The 25875-nt window shown below is 42.7% G+C and overlaps 2 protein-coding genes across 3 annotated transcripts; one reads left to right on the top strand and one right to left on the bottom strand.

Annotated features, from left to right (window-relative positions):
- Positions 1-5914: 5914 nt before the first annotated feature.
- LOC118398124 (CREB-regulated transcription coactivator 2-like) lies at positions 5915-18607 on the top strand. The gene is made up of 14 exons (XM_035793167.1): positions 5915-6171; positions 8389-8490; positions 8705-8818; positions 13764-13825; positions 13918-13986; positions 14069-14157; positions 14328-14401; positions 14544-14593; positions 14676-14887; positions 14985-15436; positions 15545-16462; positions 17019-17105; positions 17229-17364; positions 17847-18607. The coding sequence occupies exons 1-14, from the start codon at positions 5998-6000 to the stop codon at positions 18011-18013; spliced, it is 2706 nt and encodes a 901-aa protein (XP_035649060.1). The 5' UTR covers positions 5915-5997; the 3' UTR covers positions 18014-18607.
- A 1001-nt stretch (positions 18608-19608) lies between these two features.
- On the bottom strand, positions 19609-25803 carry LOC118398122 (glycosylated lysosomal membrane protein). 2 transcript variants are annotated; one of them, XM_052470344.1, is made up of 6 exons: positions 25658-25756; positions 23945-24220; positions 23427-23621; positions 22932-23150; positions 21980-22245; positions 19609-21758 (listed from the first exon to the last, which is right to left on the bottom strand). In XM_052470344.1, exons 1-6 carry the CDS (start codon positions 25658-25660, stop codon positions 21587-21589), a joined length of 1131 nt encoding a protein of 376 aa, XP_052326304.1. In that variant the 5' UTR covers positions 25661-25756; the 3' UTR covers positions 19609-21586. The 2 variants fall into 2 exon arrangements, with proteins under 2 accessions (XP_052326304.1, XP_035649059.1); XM_035793166.2 differs by having other exon boundaries at positions 19610-21758; positions 25638-25803.
- Between the last annotated feature and the right edge of the window lie 72 nt (positions 25804-25875).

The raw sequence follows: 25875 nt of genomic DNA, 5'->3' as shown, positions 1-25875 counted from the left end.
CTTTTTTCTCCACACAGTGTTGTGTGTTCCTTCCAAACAATCCAACTGTAGTTTCATCTGTCGACAGAATATTTTGCCAGTAGCGCTGTGGAACATCCAGGTGCACTTTTGCAAACTTCAGGCGTGCAGCAATGTTTTTTTTGGACAGCAGTGGCTTCTTCCGTGGTGTCCTCCCATGAACACCATTATTGTTTAGTGTTTTGCGTATCGTAGACTTGTCAACAGAGATGTTAGCATGTTCCAGAGATTTCTGTAGGTTTTTATCTGACACTGTAGGATTCTTCTTAACCTCATTGAGCATTCTGCACTGTGCTCTTGCAGTCATCTTTGCAGGACAGCCACTCCTAGGGAGAGTAACAACACTGCTGAACTTTCTCCATTTATAGACCATTCGTCTTACCATGGACTAATGAACATCAAGGCTTTTATAGATACTTTTGTAACCCTTTCCAGCTTTATGCAAGTCAACAATTCTTCATCTTAATTCTTGTGAGATCTCTTTTGTTCAAAGCATGGTTCACATCAGGCAATGCTTCTTGTGAATAGCAAGCTCAAATTTTGTGAGTATTTCTTATAGGGCAAGGCAGTTTTAACCAACATCTCCAATCTTATCTCATAGATGGGACTCCAGGTTAGCTGACTCTCGACGAGTCTCCCCCTGATGGCTGACCTGCTGTACACCACAAAGCACACTCTGTTTGTCTATTGTTGACTCAGAAATCCAGGTAATTCCAAAGGGTTCACATACTTTTTCTTTCCACTGTATGTGAGAATGCTGTTCATTGACTACAGTTCAGCGTTCTACACCATAGCGCCCACAAGGCTCATCGCTAAGCTAAGGACCCTGGGACTAAACACCTCCCTCCGCAACTGGATCCTGGACTTCCTAATGGGCCGCCCCCAGGTGGTAAGGGTAGGCAACAACACATCTGCCACGCTGATCCTCAACCCTGAGGGGGCCCCTCAGGGCTGTGTGGTTAGTCCCCTCCTGTACTTCCTGTTCACCCACGACTGTGTGGCCAAGCATGACTCCAACACCATCATTAAGTTTGTTGACGACACAACGGTGGTAGGTCTGATCACCGACAATGATGAGACAGCCTATAGGGAGGAAGTCAGAGACCTCGCTGTGTGGCGCCAGGACAACAACCTCTCCCTCAATGTGAGCAAGACAAAGGAGCTGATTGTGGACTACAGGAAAAGGAGGGCCGAACATGGCCCCATTCACATCGACAGGGCTGTAGTGGAGGGGGTCAAGAGTTTCAAGTTCCTTGGTGACCGGTTGCGTCAAAGCCAGGTATGGCAACTGCTCGGCATCCAACCATAAGACGCTACAGAGGGTAATGCGTACAGCCCAGTACATCGCTGGGGCCTAGCTTCCTGCAATCCAGGACCAGTATACTAGGCAGTGTCAGAGGAAGGACCAAAAAATTGTCAAAGACTAAAGTCACCCAAGTCATGGACTGTTCCCTCTGCTACCGCACGGCAAGCGGTACCAGAGTGCCAAAAGTCTCCTTCACAGCTTCTACCCTCAAGCCATAAGATTGCTGAACAATTAATTAAATGGCCACAGGGACTACAGCTACTTTATTTACTATGCATAGTCACATTACCCCTACCTACATGTACAAATTACCTCGACTAACTTGAACCCCTGCACATTGACTCGGAACCGGTACCCCCTGTATATAGCGTCGTTATTGTTATTTTATTGTGTTACTTTTTTATTACATTGATTGGACTCCAGGTTAGCTGACTCCTGACTCCAATTAGCTTTTGAGAAGTCATTAGCCTAGGGGTACACATACTTTTTCCAACCTACTCTGTGAAAGTTTAAACGATTTATTCAATATAGACAATCATTTTTTTATAATTTGTGTTATTAGTTTAAGCTGTGGCAGACCAGGGGGTTAGGTCAAAATATTTACACAGATCAGACACAGACAGAGTAGGATTAGCTCAGTTTCAAAGGTGTTTATTAAAATAATAATCCAAAAGAAAATAATAGGTCTCCCCCAAGAGACCCTCTCCGGGATACTGTTTTCTGGGCGCTGGGTCTTGCTGTATCCTGTGTGGATCAAAAACTGAACTCTCTCTTGTTACCTCTGGTACTGTCTCCAACTATACAGGAGTCTTTCCTCCCCCAGTCCCTCCCCTTAGTTTATGTAGTAAATCATTTCTTGACTCTATTTTCTTAAAACTGAATTGTTGGTTAATAAGGGCTTGTAAGTGAGCATTTCACGGTAAGGTACCTGTTGTACTCGGCGCATGTGGCAAATACAATTAGATTTTATTTTATTTGTTCTATGGTGAGGTTTATACAGTACCAGTCAAAAGTTTGGACACGCCTACTCATTGGGTTCTCTTTATTTTTACTATTTTCTACATTTTTTAATAAAAGTGAAGACTACAAAACTATGAAATAACACATATGGAACCATATAGTAACCAAAAAAAGTGTTAAACATATCAAAATAGATTTTAGATTTTTCAAAGTAGCCACGCTTTGCCTTGATGACAGCTTTGCACACTCTTGGCATTCTCTCAATGAGCTTCACCTGGAATGCTTTTCCAACAGTCTTGAAGGAGTTCCCACATATGCTGAGCACTTGTTGGCTGCTTTTCCATCACTCTGCGGTCCAATTCATCACAAACCATCTCAATTGGGTTGAGGTCAGGTGATTGTGGAGGCCAGGTCATCTGATGCAGCACTCCATCACTCTCCTTCTTGGTCAAATAGCCCTTACACAGCCTGGAGGTGTGTTGGGTCATTTTATTATTGAAAAACAAATGAGAGTACCACTAACGCAAACCAGATGGGATGGCGTATTGCTGCAGAATGCTTTTGGTAGCCATCATAATTAATTGTGCCTTGAATTCTAAATAAATCACCAACAGCGTAACCAGCAAAGCACGGTGGGAACCACACATACAGAGATCATCCGTTCAACTACTTTGCGTCTCACAAAGACAAAGTGGTTGGAACCAAAAATCAGAAATTTGGACTCCAGACCAAAGGACAGATTTCAACCAGTCTAATGCCCATTGCTCGTGTTTCTTGACCCAATCTTGGCTCTTTGTATTTTTGGTGTCCTTCAGTATTGATTTCTTTACAGCAATTTGACCATCAAGGCCTGATTCACACAGTTTCCCCTGAACAGTTGATGTTGAGATGTGTCTGTTACTTGAACTCTGTGAAGCATTTATTTGATCTGCAATCTGAGGCTGGTAACTCTAATGAATTTATCCTCTGCAGCAGAGCTAACTGGGTATTAATTTTCTGTGGCGGTCTTCATGAGAGCCAGTTTCATCATAGCACTTGATGGTTTTTGCAACTAAACTCAAAGAAACTTTCAAGTTCTTGACATTTTCCAGATTGACTGACCTTCATATCTTAAAGTAATGGTGGACTGTCATTTCTTGTTGCTTATTTGAGCTGTTCTTGCCATAATATGGACTTGGTCTTTTACCAAATAAGGCTATCTTCTGTATACCACCCCTACCTTTTTACAACACAACTGATTGTCTCAAATGCATTAAAGAAGGAAAGAAATTCCAGAAATGAACTTTTAACAAGGCACACCTGGTAATTGAAATGCATTCCAGGTGATTTCCTCATGAAGCTGGTTGAGATAATGGCAAGAGTGTGCAAAGCTGTCATCAACGCAAAGGGTGGCTACTTTGAAGAATCTAAATCTAAAATATACACTGCTCAAAAAAATAAAGGGAACACTTAAACAACACAATGTAACTCCAAGTCAATCACACTTCTGTGAAATCAAACTGTCCACTTAGGAAGCAACACTGATTGACAATAAATTTTACATGCTGTTGTGCAAATGGAATAGACAACAGGGGGAAATTATAGGCAATTATCAAGACACCCCCAATAAAGGAGTGGTTCTGCAGGTGGTGACCACAGACCACTTCTCAGTTCCTATGCTTCCTGGTTGATGTTTTGGTCACTTTTGAATGCTGGCGGTGCTTTCACTCTAGTGGTAGCATGAGACAGAGTCTACAACCCACACAAGTGGCTCAGGTAGCTCATGCGAGCTGTGGCAAGAAGGTTTGCTGTGTCTGTCAGCGTAGTGTTCAGAGCATGGAGGCGCTACCAGGAGACAGGCCAGTACATCAGGAAACGTGGAGGAGGCCTGTAGGAGGGCAACAACCCAGCAGCAGGACCGCTACCTACGCCTTTGTGCAAGGAGGAGCAGGAGGAGCAATGCCAGAGCCCTGCAAAATGACCTCCAGCAGGCCACAAATGTGCATGTGTCTGTTCAAACGGTCAGAAACAGACTCCATGAGGGTGGTATGAGGGCCCGACATCCACAGGTTGGGGTTGTGCTTACAGCCCAACGCCGTGCAGGACTTTTGGCATTTGCCAGAGAACACCAAGATTGGAAAATTCGCCACTGGCGCCCTGTGCTCTTCACAGATGAAAGCAGGTTCACACTGAGCACATGTGACAGATGTGACAGAGTCTGGAGACGCCGTGGAGAACTTTCTGCTGCCTGCAACATCCTCCAGCATGACCGGTTTAGCGGTGGGTCAGTCATGGTGTGGGGTGGCATTTCTTTGGGGGGCTGCACAACCCTCCATGTGCTCGCCAGAGGTAGCCTGACTGCCATTAGGTACCGAGATGAGATCCTCAGACCCCTTGTGAGACCATATGCTGGTGCGGTTGGCCCTGGGTTCCTCCTAATGCAAGACAATGCTAGACCTCATGTGGCTGGAGTGTGTCAGCAGTTCCTGCAAGAGGAAGGCATTGATGCTATGGACTGGCCTGCCCGTTCCCCAGACCTGAATCCCATGGAGCACATCTGGGACATCATGTCTCGCTCCATCCACCAACGCCACGTTGCACCACAGACTGTCCAGGAGTTGGCGGATGCTTTAGTCCAGGTCTGGGAGGAGATCCCTCAGGAGACCATTCGCCACCTCATCAGGAGCATGCCCAGGCGTTGTAGGGAGGTCATACAGGCACGTGGAGGCCACACACACTACTGAGCCTCATTTTGACTTGTTTTAAGGACATTACTTCAAAGTTGGATCAGCCTGTAGTGTGGTTTTCCACTTTAATTTTGAGTGTGACTCCAAATCCAGACCTCCATGGGTTGATCAATATGATTTCCATTGATAATTTTTCCGTGATTTTGTTGTCAGCACATTCAACTATGTAAAGAAAAAAGTATTTAATAAGAATATTTCATTAATTCAGATCTAGGATGTGTTATTTTAGTGTTCCCTTTATTTTTTTGAGCAGTGTATTTTTGATATAATACTTTTTTGTTTACTACATGATTCCGTATGTGTTATTTCATAGTTTTGATGTATTTACTATTATTCTACAATGTAAAAAATAGTACAAATAAAGATAAACCCTTGAATGAGTAGGCGTGTCCAAACTTTTGACTGGTTTATAAACCTTTAATACATTAGCCATAGTTAATTTGTTTTAGAAATGTCAATCTGTGAGAAACTGCAAACATGCACTACAAAAATGGGCTCCCGAGTGGCACAGCAGTCAAAGGCAATGCATCTCAGTGCGAGAGGCATCGCTACAGACCCTGGTTCGATTCCAGGCTGAATCACAACCAGCCGTGATTGGGAGTTTCATAGGGTGGCGCACAATTGGCTGTCGTTCAGATTTGTAGGCCGTCATTGTAAAGAACAATTTGTTCTTAACTGACTTGCGTAGTTAAATAAAGGTTACTTAAAAAAATAATAAATAAATGTAATTACAAATTCGTCACAATGTAATGGGACCCAAAACTACACATCCCACATTCACCAAGTTGTTTTTGTCTGTGATGAAAAAAAATGAAGCATGGGCTTGTAGTTTAATTTTGTTATTTACACTTGTCCCTCTTCGATTAAAGAACATCATATCCCACAATGCCTATCGAAACGACGTGCATAAAGTGGTCCGTCACGGGTTGCAACTTGTTCTCTCCGGGGGCTTGTGTCTCGTTAACTGTACACTAGTTGTGGTCAGTTATGTTTCTTGCAGGCACAGGAAATGGGTGCTGCGGGGCTGGCCAGAGGTCAGGATCTAGTAATGGGTCCTGCAATCCGCGAAAGTTTAGCGAGAAGATAGCACTCCTCACCCAGCGACAAGCTGAGGACACCGCAGCCTTCCAGGAGGTTATGATGGACATCACTTCCACCAGGGTGAGTCAAGAGGACAGGCCTACGAACTTCGTGTTGATAAAACAGGAGACGCCATAAAGCTGTCAAAAATATTCAAACGTCAGTGATGTTGACCACCCGACAGTCAGAGCACTTTGTTTTCACTTTTCAGAGGCGCAATCAATTCCAGGCCATACCAAGCATCGCGTTTAATTTTGCACTATAGAGACTTTCACTGCAAATACGCCGGTTGACAAATCTGTTTAGTCCAAAGTGTCGATATAATTTAAAAACACTCTTACTTAATATAACCTTTAAACATAATATGTGCGTTATATTGATTTATACACCATTTATGCATATCACACCTGTTGATTTGCCATACAGATGCATGGAGTGCAGGCTGCCCACAACCTGCAAGGCTAGAATTACAAATTGCACTCTTTGGGTAGCCTGCGTAATGTGCAGTGGTGTAAAGTACTTAAGTAGACATACTTGCAAGTACTACTTAAGTCGTTTTTTGGGGTTTTCCCTGACACCCAAAAGTAGTTGTTACATTTTGAATGCTTAGCAGGACAGAAAAATGGTCTAATTCCCACACTTAAAAAGAGTACATCCTGGTCATCCCTGCTGCCTCTGATCTGACTGACTCACTAAATACATGCTTTGTATGTAAATGATGTGTAAGCATAGGAGAGTGCCCGTGGCTATCTGTAAACAACAAAAAAATGCAAGAACATGATGAGGTATGGTTTGCTTAATATAAGGAATTTGAAATTATTTATACTTGTACTTTTACTTTTACTTTTGATACTTAAGTATATTTAAAACCAAATACTTTTAGATTTTTACTTCATTTTCTATTAAGGTATCTTTACCTTTACTCAAGTATGACAATTGGGTACTTTTTCCACCACTGGTAATGTGATAATGTTAACACTTATGGGATATGCCCCCACGTTGCTATTTATGGGGGTGTCTATTAGGCTAGGGGTTGCCCTGATTTGTTATTGTGCCCATAGGAAATATAAATACTATTCTATTTTTATGAGAGTGTCGTGTCCCACTACACAGTTGGAGTACTACAACCTCACAGTGCAGTAAGTGTATTAAGAAGTGACAAATATGATACTTTATCGTTTTGGAATGTAATTGCCTTCTGTGTATTTGACTCCAGCTTTTTGCCAGGGGTGTAGGGCTGTCCCTGACGGGGGGAGGGGAGAAGAGTTATTGTATTAGGCCTAAGTAAGTTATGGTATTAAGACTTAACAGGATGTGCTCTTTGGTCTACAGCTCGATGGTGTTCTCAACACCAATATGCTGGTTAACTTTGCTATTATGCACATAGCAACATGGTTGAGGAAAACAGCGCACTGATGTTTCAGAACTGCAGACAGTGACCACTATGCAACGTGGGAGAAAGTGCATTTGTTCTAAACTAATTGTTGTATTAGTGTTGCACCATTGTTCTGGTATAACCATATAGAATTACAGTAGCATGTCTTATTGATGGACTGTGCCATCCCCATGGCCTCCACAATTAGTCCACTCAGACAGGCGCAAATCAAGCAGTTGTCTTGTACACCATGCAATTATAATAATTTTTGTTGTTGTTACTCCTCGACTAAAGAAGTCTCAATCGACCAACAGCCTATCGACCAAACAATCGACCAGTCGACTAAATGGGGTCAACCCTACAGGGGTATAATAAATATGTTTGAAACATGATAGACATACAGTATGTGTAAAGTGCACAAGTTCGAGTTACCCTATTCTGCATTATAGAGTGCACCGTCCTTCTTATAGCTCGGCCACACTTTTCATATCATTAATACCCGAATTCAAAGGCTCTCAAGTCATGTTACCGAACCACCATGCAACACTTTCCTTAAAATACAGTGGCTGTAGGAGATGGTACCCAGATATACTCATGGTTTATTGCACATGGGCTTTTAAAGTATGCAAGGGTCTTTCTCCTGCAGTATCTGATTCCCATGTCCATGCCAAGGGTTGGCAGTCAGAGGGTATTCTTTCTGAGATCGAGCCGACAGTCGCCTTGACTCACTCTTATAGTGTCACTATATACGGAATATACTTTGTCTGAGTTTTACATTCACCAGTAATTCCATTATACAAGTGAGACTATTATAGAACTGACTGTAAATGCAATTTTTTTCTTCTTCTGATAACCAACTAAATTAAAGTAGTTGTCATCTTTATTCACTCCTTCTTTATCCCCCCACTCTTTCCGGGTCTCAGATTCAGGTCCAGAGAGCGCGGCAGGCCAGAAGCCTGGGCACCTATTATGGAGGCTCTCTTCCCAATGTCAACCAGATTGGGAGAAGCATTTCAGATGTACAGGTTAGATTTTACTTACATTTTACTTATGACTACATTACATACTACTTATAACTACTACTTATAACTACATTACATACTACTTATAACTACAGTTACCTACTACTTAAAACTATATTTACATTTATAAGCCTAACTACATACGGGCTATAGCAATGGTTATATGATGCAGGCTACTGAAAGTCAAATGAACTGTTGATCTGTCTGACTCTGTTAGGGTCAGCTCCCCTGTCGTCCAGACAATGGCTGCCCCTCAAGACTTCACCCAATGGCAGAGTGGGCACAAGGAGAGGGGCGGCTTAGTTTTCCGGTCAGGCCAAACAGGAAACATGTATCCTTTATGGTCAGTCAAAGGGCAGCCAGTGGTGGGTCCCTTAAAGTGAAGTGAGGTCACTGCTAGTGTAACGTCTGTATTGCTTCGTGGCTCCCATGCCTTAAAGTTAATACATGGGGGGGCTAAAGCAGAAACAGATGCTTTTAGGGAAAGGGTTTCTAATGGTAAATGCTAAAGTTAGCCATTTGCAACTGTAGTATAGTAAGCACACAAAAATGACGGTTTTCCTCCATGCTCCCCAGATATCTGACGTGCATGGAGGATGACCATAACAGTGGATGTAAAGCAATAGTTCACCACAATATTGCAATAATGTGTTGAACTATTGCTTTACATCTACAGTAGCCTACTTCCTATTGTCTGTATGGCAAGATGACCAAACAACTATTGTTGGTAAAAGCGTGCAGGGTCAAATGCCATACTACTGTCTAAGGTTAAAGGCCCAGTGCAGTCAAAAAAGTGATTTCCCCATATACTGCATTCGCTAAGTATTCAGACCCCTTCACTTTTTCCACATTTTGTTACGTTATTAACACTCGTATTTGCCACATCATCAATTTAAGCCTACTAGAGACCATGTGCCCCCAGGCCTGGAGGGAAGATAAAGCAATTCCACTACCCAAGAATATAATAGTAAAGCCCCCTTTACTGACTCAAATAGCCAACCAATCAGCCTGTTACCAACCCGTAGTACACTTCTGGAAAAAATGGTGTTTGATCAGATACAATGATATTTTACAGTAAACAAATTGACAACAGAATTTCAGCATGCTTATAGGGAAGGACACTCAACAAGCACATCACTTACACTGACTGATGATTGGCTGAGAGAAATTGATGATAAAATGATTGTGGGGGCTGTCTTGTTAGAATTCAATATAGCTTTTGACATGATTGATTTTATTTTTATTTTTTATTTCACCTTTATTTAACCAGGTAGGCTAGTTGAGAACAAGTTCTCATTTGCAACTGCGACCTGGCCAAGAAAGCATGGCAGTATGAACAGACAACACAGAGTTACACATGGAGTAAACAATTAACAAGTCAATAACACAGTAGAAAAAAAGAGTCTATATACATTGTGTGCAAAAGGCATGAGGTAGGCGAATAATTATAATTTTGCAGATTAACACTGGTGTGATAAATGATCAGATGGTCATGTACAGGTAGAGATATTGGTGTGCAAAAGAGCAGAAAAGTAAATAAATAAAAACAGTATGGGGATGAGGTAGGTGAAAATGGGTGGGCTATTTACCAATAGACTATGTACAGCTGCAGCGATCGGTTAGCTGCTCAGATAGCAGATGTTTGAAGTTGGTGAGGGAGATAAAAGTCTCCAACTTCAGCGATTTTTGCAATTCGTTCCAGTCACATGCAGCAGAGAACTGGAACGAAAGGCGGCCAAATGAGGTGTTGGCTTTAGGGATGATCAGTGAGATACACCTGCTGGAGCGCGTGCTGCGGGTGGGTGTTGCCATCGTGACCAGTGAACTGAAATAAGGCAGAGCTTTACCTAGCATGGACTTGTAGATGATCATAGTCTGCTGCTGGAAAAATGTATGTGTTATGGCTTTACACCCCCTGCTATAATGTGGATAAAGAGTTACTTGTCTAACAGAACATAGAGGGTGTTCTTTAATGGAAGCCTATCAAAGATAATCCAGTTAGAATCAGGAATTCCCCAGGGTAACTGTTTAGGCCCCTTGCTTTTTTCAATTGTACTAACGACATGCCACTGACTTTGAGTAAAGCCAGAGTTTCTATGTATGCAGATGACTCAACACTACACACGCCAGCTACTACAGCGACTGAAATGACTGCAACACTCAACATAGAGCTGCAGTTAGTTTCAGAGTGGGTGGCAAGGAATAAATTAGCCCTAAATATTTTAAAAACTAAAAGCATTGTATTTGGAACAAAACTCTATAAACCCTAAACCTTGACTAACCCTTGTAATAAATAATAGAAATTGAGCAATTTTGATGACTAATACGCTTGGAGTAACATTAGATTGTAAACTGTCATGGTCAAAACATATTGATGCAGTAGTAGCTAAGATGAGGAAGTCTGTCTATAATAAAGCGATGCTCTGCCTTCTTAACAACACTATCAGCAAGGCAGGTCCTACAGGCCCTAGTTTTGTCGCACCTGGACTACTGTTCAGTCGTGTGGTCAGGTGCCACAAAGAAGGACTTTGGAAAATTGCAATTGGCTCAGAACAGGGCAGCACGGCTGGCCCTTGGATGGACACCGAGAGCAATTATTAATAATATGCATGTCAATCTCTCCTGGCTGAAAGTGGAGGAGAGATTGACTTCATCACTACTTTTTATGAGAGGTGCATGTTGAATGCACCGAGCTGTCTGTCTAAACTACTGGTACACAGCTCGGACACCCATGCATACCCCACATGCCACAAGAGGTCTCTTCACAGTCCTCACAGTCCAGAACAGACTATGGGAGGCACACAGTACTACATAGAGCCATGACAACATGGGACTCTATTCCACATCAAGTAACTGATGCAAGCAGTAAAATTAGATTTTTTAAAAACAAACACCTTATGCAACAGGGGGGACTGTGAAGCAACACAAACATTGGCGCACACACACACACACACGATAACATACACATGGTTGTAGTACTGTAGATATGTGGTAGTGGTGGAGTAGGGGCCTGAAGGATCACAGTGTGTTGTGAAATCTGTGAAAGTGTTGTAATGTTTTAAAATGGTATAAACTGCCTTAATTTTGCTTGATCCCAGGAAGAGTAGCTGTTGCTTTGGCAGCAGCTAATGGGGATCCATAATAAATACAAGTACAGCCTTATTCTAAAATGTATTAAATATTTGTATTTTTAATAAACACAGTTGACAGTGAGAGGACGTTTATTTTTTTGCTGAGTTTATATACACGTCCTCACTGTCAATTGCGTTTATTTTCAGCTAATTTAACATGTGTAAATATTTGTATGAACATAACAAGATTTAACAACTGAGACATAGACTGAACAAGTTCCACAGACGTGACTAACAGAAATTGAATAATGTGTCCCTGAACAAAGTGGGTGTCAAAATCAAAAGTAACGGTCAGTATCTGGTGTGGCCAGCAGCTACATTAAGTACTACAGTGCATCTCCTCCTCATGGACTGCACCAGATTTGCCAGTTCTCGCTGTGAGACGTTACCCCACTCTTCCACCAAGGCACCTGCAAGTTCCCGGACATCTCTGGGGGGAATGGACCTAGCCCTCACCCTCCGATCCAACAGGTCCCAGATCTGCTCAATGGGATTGAGATCCGGGCTCTTCACTGGCCATGGCAGAACAGTCATTCCTGTCTTGTAAGAAATCACACACAGAACGAGCAGTATGGCTGGTGGCATTGTCATGCTGGAGGGTCATGTCAGGATGAGCCAGCAGGAAGGGTACCACATGAGGGAGGAAGATGTCTTCCCTGTAACGTTGAGATTGCCTGCAATGACGACAAGCTCAGTCCGATGATGCTGTGACACACTGCCCCAGACCATGACGGACCCTCCACCTCCAAATCGATCCCGCTCCAGAGTACAGACCTCTGTGTAATGCTCATTCCTTCTACGATAAACGCGAATCCAACCATCGTCCCTGGTGAGACAACCGAGACTCGTCAGTGAAGAGCACTTTTTGCCAGTCCTGTCTGGTCCAGCGACGGTGGGTTTGTGCCCATAGGCAACGTTGTTGCCGGTGATGTCTGTTGAGGACCTGCCTTACAACAGGCCTACAAGCCCTCAGTCCAGCCTCTCTCAGCCTATTACGGACAGTCTGAGCACTGATGGAGGGATTGTGCATTCCTGGTGTAACTCGGGCAGTTGTTGTTGCCATCCTGTACCTGTCCTGCAGGTGTGATGTTTGGATGTACCGATCCTGTGCAGGTGTTGTTACACGTGGTCTGCACTGCAAGGACGATCAGCTGTCCGTCCCGTCTCCCTGTAGTGCTGTCTTAGGCGTCTTACAGTACGGACATTGCAATTTATTGCCCTGGCCACATCTGCAGTCCTCATGCCTCCTTCCAGCATGCTTAAGGTACGTTTACGCACATGAGCTGGGTCCCTGGGCATCTTCCTTTTGATGTTTTTCAGAGTCAGTAGAAAGGCCTCTTTAGTGTCCTAAGTTTTCATAACTGTGACCTTAATTGCCAACCATCTGCAAGCTGTTAGTGTCTTAATGACTGTTCCACAGGTGCATGTTCATTAATTGTTTATGGTTCATTGAATAAGCATGGGAAACTGTGTTTAAACCCTTTACAATGTAGATCTGTGAAGTTATTTGGATTTTTACGAATTATCTTTGAAAGACAGGGTCCTGAAAAAGGGACGTTTCTTTTGCTGAATTTATAAATTGAAATGATTACAGTGAAATAAATAAATAATGGCGTTAGTGTAAGAGTTTGAAAAGACATGCTGATATTTCAGGCAGTTTTAGTGGGATGGAGTTTTGGCTGCCTGGTGACATCACCAAGCAGTAAATTACTTAATTAACCAATAAGAAAGAGTGTTCCAAACCTCTCTGCCAATAACAGCTAGTTTTCAGGTTTCCCCTCACCACTCAAACCATTCCTAGACAGTCCTATTAGAATTCTTGCTTGAAAAATGTCTGTTTGCCAAGAAGCTATTTTTGTTTCTTTCTGACCATTTTAATTGAAAACAATCTTTAAGGTATGTTACCCAGATGTGATTCAGCCTGGATTTGACCCAGGGACTGTAGTGATGCAGTGCCTTAGACCGCTGCACCACTCGGGAGCCCTTTTAACTGTTGATCCACTTAAGTAGCAGATAGAGGGGATTAATCATGTACACACTGTAGAAGAAATGCCCCGTCAACTTTGTGTACCATTGTTTGCCAACAGTCGGCCTGTGCCTAGGTTTTCCAAGGGCACTCTGTATAGCCTTAACACTCCCTCACAGATTGACAACTCTCCCTACCGCTCAGTTCACCCGTCTCCACAACTTGAACCCAGCTTGAGAAGGTAAGGGTCGGCGCAATCCAAAATGATACATTTTGTAAACTTAATAATAAACATCCTAATACAAATTTCGACTGATTCTGTCACCCAAAAAGGAACTGGTCTATCAGCTCTCCAGTGGACAAAAGCCACTTGATGCACCCTCCCTTAACAGCACTTAATAGGTGAGCAACGTACCCATCGTGTTTCTCTACTGTTCTTCTACACTCTTGCTTTCCCCTCTGAAATGTGTGCTCTCCTCCCCAGAACCAACTCAGACTCGGCCCTGCACACCAGTGTGAGGAACACCCACGCAGGGGACCAGCAGCCTTTAATCTCACAGAACAGGCACAATGGTAAGTCCACAATGCCAGTTGTATTGATGTAGTCATTGTATTGTGTTCAGTGTTTCAGTATTATTCCTTTGGTAATTCTTGCAACTGCCTCTTGAAAGTGAGTTCTTTCCTATATCATGTATTAATCTATTAGATTTTTGCACCTGATGGTTTCCTCTCCGTCACCTCAGGTTTTCCATATCCAGTGCCTCTAATTGAGGAGAATGTAATTGAAGAGGAAAAACCATTAAGGAATACCAAAAAGGTATTATTTCTTGCCAATGTAACCATCCACAATGCTTCATATTTCCTATACGAATGGGTTCAGCATTGCACAACGTGCTCTAGCAGATGGATGACTATTTTTCTCATTGATGTATCCTTGCTAATTGTTTGTCTCATCTTAGCTTCCTGCACTTCCCACTGGAGTCAAATTGCATAAAGTCCCTGGTATAAAGTATGTTCTGCTTTTCCAAATGATTATTGTCTAAAAGAAAGGCAAACCCTGTGCCCTGACTGAACCACCTCCCTTTCTCCAGCATCCTGTCCTCACCAGATCAGCAGTTCAGGGCTCTCAATGTCCCTTCCGCTCTCAATGCAAGTGGCTCCTTGCCCGATCTCTCCAGCCTGCACCTCCCCTCCCCACAGCCAGTAGGTGGGGACTCACACAAACCCACTGCCTGTAGCACTGGCCACCTACCTGGAACTCCCGCTCACCTTGAAGCCAGAGATGATGAATTTCCCATGCCAGGTGTGTTTGTCTGTGTGCTACGTTTTTAGTGTATGTTGGTGTCGGTTTAGGTAGGTTCATATGGTGATTGTGTCCATTTCTTTCCTTGTGTTCTCAGGTTTGTCGTTGTCTCTCCAAGGCTCGTACAGTAACCCATTGCTCCAGTCCTCCCACAGCAACCCAAATATTCAAGCCTCTCTGCGCAGCCACTCCCTTTCCAGCTCTCTAAACTCCACCTCCTTGAACTTGTCACTCAGCAACTCTTCTCTGCAGTCATCCCCTAGCAACCAATCCCTCCAGTCCTTCCTCAGCAGCTCTTCCCTAAGCGGCCTATCCCTGCAATCCGCAACTAGCCACTGTAGCTACAGCAGTGGGATTGGCGGATCTCGCTCTTGCTCCTCCTCTTCCCTATCCTGCTCCCCACGTCCAATTAGCCAGACGCAGGTGCCTTCGTTAAGAAGGCGGACTCCCCTCAGCCCACTGGTTGTTCCCACTGGTGGAGAGTCTCGCTGGCTCCAATCTAAACAGTTTTCACCTGTTGGGTCTCCAAAGTTATCTTCTATAACTCAGGTATATCAAACAAACTGGAATTGAAGTGATGTTTTTGTTAATAAGATGGTTTCATAGAACTCCATATTAAGACATTGTTTGATGTATTGCTCTTATTTCAATTCCAAGGGAGTTCTCCTGAACACCAACCAATTACCACAGGAGTCAAGGCCACCAGGGTATCCTCACTGCCAACCTCAACACGAAGGTACTCCAGCAGCTCAGCAGCATTCTCTGACAGAGGGGCAGCAGCAACCCAGCCAGGGACCGAAAAAAACACCACCACACCAAGAGAAATCCAGGCATCAACAACAACAAGACCAACAACACCCACAGCTACAGCTCCCACAGACACACAACCTCCAACAACTGCAATATCACCATCGACAACAGTACCAGCACCCAAATCAACTATATCAATGCCAGATCCAGCATGTCCAGACAGAAAGTCAGGACCTGGACATAAAACAGCAATATCAAAGAGGGTCAAACCATTGTGAGAACCCACAGCAACAACACCTACATCAATCACAAGAGGAACAGCATCAAAGACAACAGCAAAAACAACAGAAACAAGTGTACCAAAACCTTCCACAGAACCAGCTAGAGAAGCAAAGGCAACAATACCAGCAACACCCACACCAGCAGTACCCACATCAGCAACATGATCAACAACAAGCATACCAAAGACAACCTCAGCAAAACAGAGTACGTCGACGAGATGAGCTGCTACTGCAGCAACATCAGCTCCAGCAGGTTCAACTCTACCAACAGCAGCAGCAGACAAATGGCTACCAGCAACAGCAGCATGAGCAACATCAGTGGAATCTCCAGTGTGCATATCCGCCAGCTCAGAACCTTGACTTGAATGGGCAGAACATGCCAAACCCACAAAAAGTACCAACGATGACTCGTAAGCATCAGACCCAAGCCCAGGGAAGGAGCTGGGCACATCAGAAGGTGCAAAGTCAGAAGGACCAGATTGAGTCGACCAAAATCTTCTCACAGATAAACTCCTTAATGGACAACAATCCAGGCCTCTACAATGTGAGAATATCCCCATCTGTTGCATATTGTGTCTATTTTCACTAGTTTGAGTTTAGTTTGGACAGTGTCCGTGTGTACAGTTTAGGCTATGTTTAGGATCAATAAGAGGCCATCTTATGTTTGGTCTGTCAGAAAGATATGGTAATGTAGGGCTGCACGCTATGGGCAAAAAAAAATATCCAATAACGATTAAAAAATAAATAAATCAAATACTGCGATTTGACATGCGATATCGATCAACACTTGGGTGAACTGGATTATTTTCCTGCTGTAGCAAACGGTCTCAAATGAAGATCCTACATCTGTATAGTGAATCTAAGAGAGAAGAGGAACTGTGCTGCTTGAGTGACGGGGTGGGTTTCTTGTGTGTGTGGGAAGCAGCCGTAAGAGGAGAAAGAAAAACCGAGTAAACTATTAAAAGGACATTACACGCGACTGAGATGCGTTTCAAAATATTGTAATGCGATATGGATGTTGCACATGTCCATATTTCGATGGGAATTCGATCAATTGTGCAGCCCTATTAATGGTACTTACTTCCTTTCTGCTCTCTCAGGACACTTTCATACTGAACCATTTACAGCAGGAGTCCTACATGGGCCTACACCTCACACCACACCAGACTCAGGCACTCTCCCAGCAGGTAGTCTAAGACTTAAAACTGTAAATAATCTAACAGTATTGAAAGGACAACTCCATTTGACCTGTTGATTCACTCACTGTGCATAGTTTCAATCTAATTCTCTAATCTTGTCTGGTTGTCCAGCTCAGTAAGGAGCCTCTCTGGGGAGATTCTGGGCCTCAGGCTGTGGAGGGGAAAGATGGAGGGGTTTACTGTGGGAACCAAGGTCCTCAGATGTCCCTCCACTGCCAGAACCAAACCAGTGCAGACTTTATGACAGGTAGGGCCCACTCTCTCCCCCCTCTTGCACTTTTTTAATTGCTTGCAGCAGTTAGAGATATTGTTTTTGGGGAAGTATTACCTTTTTTTCGACTTACACAGGTCGCTGTCGTTTCATCCAGACAATTGTATGTCCATTGGTTGGTTATTCAATACCAACTAATGGACTTACTGTCTGGATGAAACTACACCCTAAGTAAATAATCCCTGAAATGTTAGACCTGGTAATTGAAAAAAACATAAGTTGCACCACAATTGTAACCTTTTTAAAGCTTATCTTGTCTCTATATATTTTTTTAAAGGGCAAAGATTCAATCCGATGGCGGCTTTTAAAAGCTATTTCTGATTGAGCTGTCATATGCAGCGTTTACTGTGAACGGGAGCGTTGACTTTAAGTCACAATGCCTATAACCCGCAATCGGATTGAATCCCAGCCTCACTCTTTCGCTCTTATCCTCTTTGTCTTTGTTTCCCACTTAACAGACAAAGCAGCCTATGAGGATTTATCTGGTGTTCTGCCCATGCTGGGATTTGATGCAGACGACTTCACCCTGCATAACCCCCTTCAGATCGATCCGCTAGACCTGGAGGAGCTTAACATACTGGCAGATGGAGACATGGTCGAGGACACTGAAAGGACACTGCTCTAACCTACTTAGGTGACCGGGGTAGTTGAATGTATCCAGGAACACTACTTTCAACTAAGATGGCTGTCTTGGTATGGTCTGATGGCAGCAATGTCAGTTGTAGTTTCTGTCCCGGGATCTTTCACTGCTGGACATAATTTGATTGGACATTAATGTTATCTTACATCATCCTCATGTGATTGGCCAGGTCATGGGATTTAACAAGCATGTAACTATACATCGACTGCCTCACATGACTCGTTAGCTGACTGCACTTTTTCTTAGTTGTCATTTAATGCTTGCCTGCAATGGAAAAATGCACCCCAAGAGCTGGCATCCCCTGCACCTTAGTTTAAATGTAGTTGAATAATGAGATTAGATATGTAAAAAAAATATATTTGTATTGATATGGTTTTTTGTAATACAATGATGTACATTCTAATATGAATGGTGTCTTTTCACCCTCTAGTAGTAATGGAACTTTTTTTTTTTTAAACACATCTTAAACTTTGTATTTAATGTGGCCAAGAAACCAGTTATTTACATGTCCTTTTTTAAACATCTTATGACATTGTGTACCATTGTTTTAAAAGATAAATAAATGAGAGCAGGAAATAACTTGCCAGTACATTTCTTTAAGAAAAAGATAATTATGGACAGACCATTACATTACTATTGAAAGGGAGCATTTCCTCAAAATACAAATGAATGTGACCTGTGTATTAGATGCTTGCATAATAATATTTCAGGTACTGGTGTTTTTGCATTAAATTTAGCATTTAGTCATAAAATTAAGGTAACACATTGTTGCCTAATAGACAAATACAGGTAAATAATCAAGGACATTTATTCTCTTGTACTGTGATTACAACCTGAATATGACTTTGAAGCTTGTTTTAAATTAATTCCAAAGGAGAACTATAATCAACACGGCCTTAAAAGTAGTAACATTAATTACAATATCAAATATTTTGTAATCTCATACCGATTTCTAAATTCATTGACATTAAATCAAACATTGCATTTCAGTTCACTTTGGGTGTAGCACATGGACCCTAACTAGGCTTCCCCTTACCCCAACCAATAACTAACATCCAAGGGGTTGGGAAAGAAAGCAACAAATCTTGTTTCTTTAAGCTTCTTCTCTTGAGATTTATTTTCCTTTCTGCTCCAGGTATGAGTCTCCTTCAGGTGCAGATCTTGGATTATTTTAGTTTGACCAATTCCTAAACCATTACAGTACAAACTGACCTCAGATCAGTGTTACGAAGAGAAAAAAAGCCCCTACTCCTTTGTAGCTCTTCTTCTGTCATCAGATATATGCTTGAGTCCATTATTAGTTAGGACCCATGTCAGGTCAGTATATCTAGATAGGCAGTGCCAAACATGGACCACTTCAGTGTAACATGTCATCGTGCAACAATAATATACTGTTTTACACAGAACTGGAGGGACAGTGTACGCCGTTTGAGTTTTACAATGAAAAAAACATCCTTAACTACAGTAACTAGCCTTTTCACAATTTTCTGGATAAATACAGTGCCTTGCGAAAGTATTCGGCCCCCTTGAACTTTGCAACCTTTTGCCACATTTCAGACTTCAAATATAAAGATATAAAACTTTTTTTGTGAAGAATCAACAACAAGTGGAACGACATTTATTGGATATTTCAAACTTTTTTAACAAATCAAAAACTGAAAAATTGGGCGTGCAAAATTATTCAGCCCCTTTACTTTCAGTGCAGCAAACTCTCTCCAGAAGTTCAGTGAGGATCTCTGAATGATCCAATGTTGACCTAAATGACTAATGATGATGATTACACACAGGAAGATTGTATTTAAGTCTCCGTATAATGCACCTGCACTGTGATAGTCTCAGAGGTCCGTTAAAAGTGCAGACCATCATGAAGAACAAGGAACACACCAGGCAGGTCCGAGATACTGTTGTGAAGAAGTTTAAAGCCGGATTTGGATACAAAAAGATTTCCCAGGCTTTAAACATCCTAAGGAGCACTGTGCAAGCGATAATATTGAAATGGAAGGAGTATCAGACCACTGCAAATCTACCAAGACCTGGCCGTCCCTCTAAACTTTCAGCTCATACAAGGAGAAGACTGATCAGAGATGCAGCCAATAGGCCCATGATCACTCTGGATGAACTGCAGAGATCTACAGCTGAGGTGGGAGACTCTGTCCATAGGACAACAATCAGTCGTATATTGCACAAATCTGGCCTTTATGGAAGAGTGGCAAGAAGAAAGCCATTTCTTAAAGTTTGCCACAAGCAACCTGGGAGACACACCAAACATGTGGAAGAAGGTGCTCTGGTCAGATGAAACCAAAATGTAACTTTTTGGCAACAATGCAAAACGTTATGTTTGGCGTAAAAGCAACACAGCTCATCACCCTGAACACACCATCCCCACTGTCAAACATGGTGGTGTCAGCATCATGTTTTGGGCCTGCTTTTCTTCAGCAGGGACAGGGAAGATGGTTAAAATTGATGGGAAGATGGATGGAGCCAAATACAGGACCATTCTGGAAGAAAACCTGATGGAGTCTGCAAAAGACCTGAGACTGGGACGGAGATTTGTCTTCCAACAAGACAATGATCCAAAACATAAAGCAAAATCTACAATGGAATGGTTCAAAAATAAACATATCCAGGTGTTAGAATGGCCAAGTCAAAGTCCAGACCTAAATCCAATTGAGAATCTGTGGAAAGAACTGAAAACTGCTGTTCACAAATGCTCTCCTTCCAACCTCACTGAGCTCGAGCTGTTTTGCAAGGAGGAATGGGAAAAAAATTCAGTCTCTCGATGTGCAAAACTGATAGACATACCCCAAGCGACTTACAGCTGTAATCGCAGCAAAAGGTGGCGCTACAAAGTATTAACTTAAGGGGGCTGAATAATTTTGCACGCCCAATTTTTTAGTTTTTGATTTGTTAAAAAAGTTTGAAATATCCAATAAATGTCGTTCCACTTCATGATTGTGTCCCACTTGTTGTTGATTTTTCACAAAAAAATACAGTTTTATATCTTTATGTTTGAAGCCTGAAATGTGGCAAAAGGTCGCAAAGTTCAAGGGGGCCGAATACTTTCGCAAGGCACTGTATGTTCTCACATGGAATGTTAGGTTTGAGATGGGAGGGAGCCTTTGGCATTTCCAAGCACAACTAAATCAACTCATTCATGGGCTTTCTCTTCCACAAGATGATTCAGCCCATTCCTAAATTATGCAAGTGGTTAAAAATGTGTTTCTGTCAAAGCCTTATTGGCCCGTTGTGCCAACAATGGGTGGCCATATTAGACAGTCATGTACCTCATTTTAATTTTGTATGAATGAGTGACACCTGCCGGACACCAGGGCCCAGTTTTTCACCTATCAGATAGGATTAAATGCATAGAAATATAAGTAACAGAAGTTGTCCCCATTCAAGTAAATGATTCATCCATTCTATTTCTTATGCATTTAATCCTATCCGATAGGCTAAATCCAGCTAACATTTGGGAATAAAATGGGCCCAGAGGTGTCTGCTCATTGGCAAGAAACTGGTTAAAGCAGGACTTAAAAGTACACATATCCTGGCTTGGCCTCAGTTGATTGGCTCATAGACCTGTGGTTGGGGCCTGTTCTTGCGGACACACACACATACCCCGCCAAGCAGGATGATCAGCATGGGAGTGCCCAGCCCCACCGCCATGATGACCAGAACCAGGGGAGAGAACGAGTCCACAGGAGGAGAGCCCAGCCCCACCAACACAGTCCTGAAGTACAAAAAGCAAGAGGAGGAAGAATATTATCAGTGCTGACAATTTCATTATCATTTCAAGTAGTTGGTGATGGTGTGAGATATCAACCTCAGCTGCTTGATAGTTGGTTAATGGAGGGGCTATAAACTGCAATTTAGTGTATAATTCAGTTAAAGTTGCTAAAATGCAACCTATTATAGCTAGGATGAACCAACAGGATGTAAACTGCTACCTACCAGCTGAGGTAGTTGGTGGTGTTGTAGAATGGGTCTCCAGTGATACTGAAGGTCATGTTGAGCCCGGTGGTCTGGCGCTCCCCTCCAAAATACGCCCACACTAGGCCGGAGGGGGGAAGCTGGGCTACGGGGACAGGGGTTGAATGGCGGCAGGGAGTGGCGTCCTCAAAGACAGGCGATGGCCTGCGGTAGGCCACGGGCTTCCATTGGGCGTAGCCAAGAACAGGAGAGGTGGAGTTGACTGGAGAGGACACCCACTGAGATACCTAAAAGAGAGGAAAGACGAGGACACTGTAGCATCTGAAAGCTTCAGTGACAGTCTACAGAGAGACGAAGGTAAAGAACAGTAAATCAACCATAAATTATCAACCACAAAAAAATGTGTTGAAATATAAACATCTAAATACTGTTATTCAGTAACATTTACTCTAGTATAACCACAGATGGAACAATGAGACCGATATTTCACCGGATGTATAAATATGAAGCATCCGCTTGGCGTTTCCACTCACTACCAAATATGGCAGTGAGAGGATGCCCAGTGGACGGCAGGGGGAGAGGATGAAATTTGGCTGACATAATGCACATTTTCTCAACGATGAAACATTTGCTCTCAATACAGTTTTCTGTTCCCAAAACTATAATCTGTTATGAACAGAATGGACTAAGTTTTGTAGACTTCACCCTTTGCTAAAGTCTTTAAAAATGACCTTGTTTAGAAGGAGTACAAAGGTAAATTGAGTTATTGCACATGCGCACTTCACAGAGTAGGTGTTCCCTAACGGAAATATGCAGATGTATACTTGAACGGGCCAATACGATCTCGCTAGCTCGTACTTGCTTGTTTTACCCACATTTGTTCCCAGTTGGAAACGACAGGCTGTGGTCTATTTTAGTTAAGTTATACAAATCTTTGGTACAACTACATGCCTATAACACACAGAGACATCACCTTGAATATGGAGGGTGTGTATTCATCATCTATTGACTGGAGCACGTCCACTCTGCTCATGGCCTGGGTGCCGCCCACAACCTGTAGCTCTAGAGAGAAGCGGGAGCGATTGGACCTCGGGACCACACCGTCCAGCACCACCCTCAGCTGGGAGGAGTTTGCGTTGTGGAGGAGGCTGGGCCAGCCTTGGTCCCGGCCCTTAACATCAAAGGCTGAGAACTAGGATAGGAAGATAGTAGTTGAATACAGACTAGCTAACATGTAATAAAATAAATCATATCGCACTGATCATTAATACTCACTTCAGTAACCAAGTTTAAGTGATAAAATCAAAGTTTGCCGGACATTTTCAGACCTTTAAAAGTGGTCTAATGTAGAGATGAGTCCATGTCCCACTTTATCTGTTGAGTGGATCCAGGCATAGGTCTGAATCTAGTGAAGATAGGCAATGTCTAATTTCATCACACAGGCTTTAGATGATGCAGTTCCACCTACCTTCAGACAGAGCGAACCGTTGCTGAAGCTCTCGCTGGCGCCTCTTCCACAGAGCAGGGCGGTGTGGGCCATGGGGTCAAGTGTCTTGTTCAGGTCATCCCAGGTGAAGTTCTGCAGCTCGTAGGGCTGGAAGAAGCTGGAGGGGGGTAGGTGCTCGGGGACGGCTGTGTCGTTGACATCGTCGTACTCCCACAGCTGACGAGAGACAAATGATGAGTTGGTTTAGTGAGTTACCTATGGCTTTGCCCAGTCTGAAATCAACCCCTTGTTAATAGCCAGGTGTTTGTTAGAGCTATTACCATATTGATAACAACCATCCAAACATGTAAGATCTACAAGAAATGTCTAGAACATGAATTTTGTACCTGGAATATTCAATAACTTGGATTATGGATCAAAACCTAGCATCTCGCTCATCTTTATGGTTTATGCATTTGGATGAGATACCTGTATCAGCCACTTAGAATATCACCTCAACAGACACTTATGAACAGGATGACAATCAATTTATGACTCACCCTGGTAAAGACGAGTGCGTTGCTGTACAGAACACTGCTCTCCGGAGTCAATTTCAGGCTGCCTGTGGTATTTTGTACCAAGAAGGCAGGCCAGTCTACCTCCACCTTGGATGAAGTGGAGTTTGTGTGCACCAGTAGTAATGCTGGCGCCCCCTGGCTGCAGAGGAGGTAGTGCAGTGTGTCGTTCTTGCCCAGCGCCCGCACATGGAGCAAGCCAACACCAGGGGGTAGCGGCGTCAGCGAGGAGTTTAGACCAGGGTTAAGCTCCAGGGATAACTGGATAGAGGTAAGTCACACAGAGACGGTCAATTTTATAATTTTCCCATAGTGACACAGAATGAGATTCTTACAAGCAAACTGAAATTGTAAGCAGAGGTGATTCATACATCATTAACAGATTTGCACAGCATCCTCCTCAGGCCAACAACCCTCAAAAATATTGTCTGGTGACTGGTCCTGACATGGTCAGAGTCCTACTGAGTACTGACCTATGCAAGGAAGTCTAATGAGACAGTTCATAATCAACACTTAATCCATACATTTGTGGAATCAATAATATTTTATTCATATTTGATATGGAGGGATTGCGGCAGGGTAGCCTCGTGGTTAGAGCATTGGACTAGTAACCAGAAGGTTGCAAGTTCAAACCCCCGAGCTGACAAGGTACAAATCTGTCGTTCTGCCCCTGAACAGGCAGTTAAACCCATTGTTCCTAGGCAGTCATTGAAAATAAGAATTTGTTCTTAACTGACTTGCCTAGTTAAATAAAGGTAAAATAAAATAAATAAAAAATTGCCAGCACAGAGTAGGGTTTAGATATGTTTCAGCACTATTTGACCTCAGCATCTTCAGTAGAGGGCTCTTGGGTACCGTTATGGCTCTTTAAATCAAATGTTATTCGTCACATGCGCCAAATACAAAAGGTGTAAACCTTACAATGAAATTCTTACTTATAAGCACTTAACCAAAAATGCTGTTTTTATTTACTAAATAAAATACAATTTAAAAAAAGAATAACGATAAAATAATGAAACGAGGTTATAAACAGGGGGTACAGGTTAGTCGAGGTAATATGTACTGTACGTGTAGGTAGGGGTAAAGTGACGAATAATAAACAGCGAGAAGCAGCATGGTAAAAAAAACTAAAAAAATAGTCCAGGTAGTCATTTGATGAGCGTTCAGCAGATTTTTTGGCTGGGGGTAGAAGCTGTTAAGAAGCCATTTGGACCTAGACTACCATAACAGATTGTGTTTTAATTGCCCACCGCTATCAATCACACCAACAAAACACCCACATACTTTGACTTAACTATTTCCCTGGTTTAAAAATCACACCCACAAGGGGTTGTGTAATCTGTCGCTACGTTATGCATGGTGGCTGGGGTGAAACAATGGATAAATTATGATAGCTAGTTTAATTGATTTTTGATCATCATTCCAATATGGCTCGCGCTACAAAATACAAAAATAAAGTGTATATCCAAAATGCTCGAAATCACCAACTAGCTCAAATATGTTAACATGCTATCTATCTAGCAGTATATCGGGTCAAAATACAGAAAACTGGATCCAAACAGAAGTTAGTTAGCTACAGCTGACGCTATCCCTGAGAAATTAGTTAGCTACCTTTATAGAACTGTATTACTTTACAACATATACTTTACAAGTATAAACAATTTACTATCAAACTCACATTCCGTCGGTAGTTCTCACCATTGCCGATAAAACTAGAAGAACATCGAAGCGTTAAAAGCACAAATAAGACATACAAGTGTATTGTGTACATAATATCCGCCGCCATCTTTCTTTTTCGGGGGAGGAATCACGTGCATAGTTCCTTATTTGATCAGCTGATTGGTCTTCAGCTGACTCGCCAGTATCGATTTCAGGATGCAGCAAATGTCAGCAAACCTTAGCAATTAATGAAACAA

This window comes from Oncorhynchus keta, chromosome 19 (genome assembly GCF_023373465.1).
Source record: "Oncorhynchus keta strain PuntledgeMale-10-30-2019 chromosome 19, Oket_V2, whole genome shotgun sequence".
Lineage (NCBI taxonomy): Eukaryota > Metazoa > Chordata > Actinopteri > Salmoniformes > Salmonidae > Oncorhynchus > Oncorhynchus keta.
The sequence above is the reverse complement of the archived record's forward strand: the minus strand, read 5'-3'. Positions and strand labels throughout refer to the sequence as shown.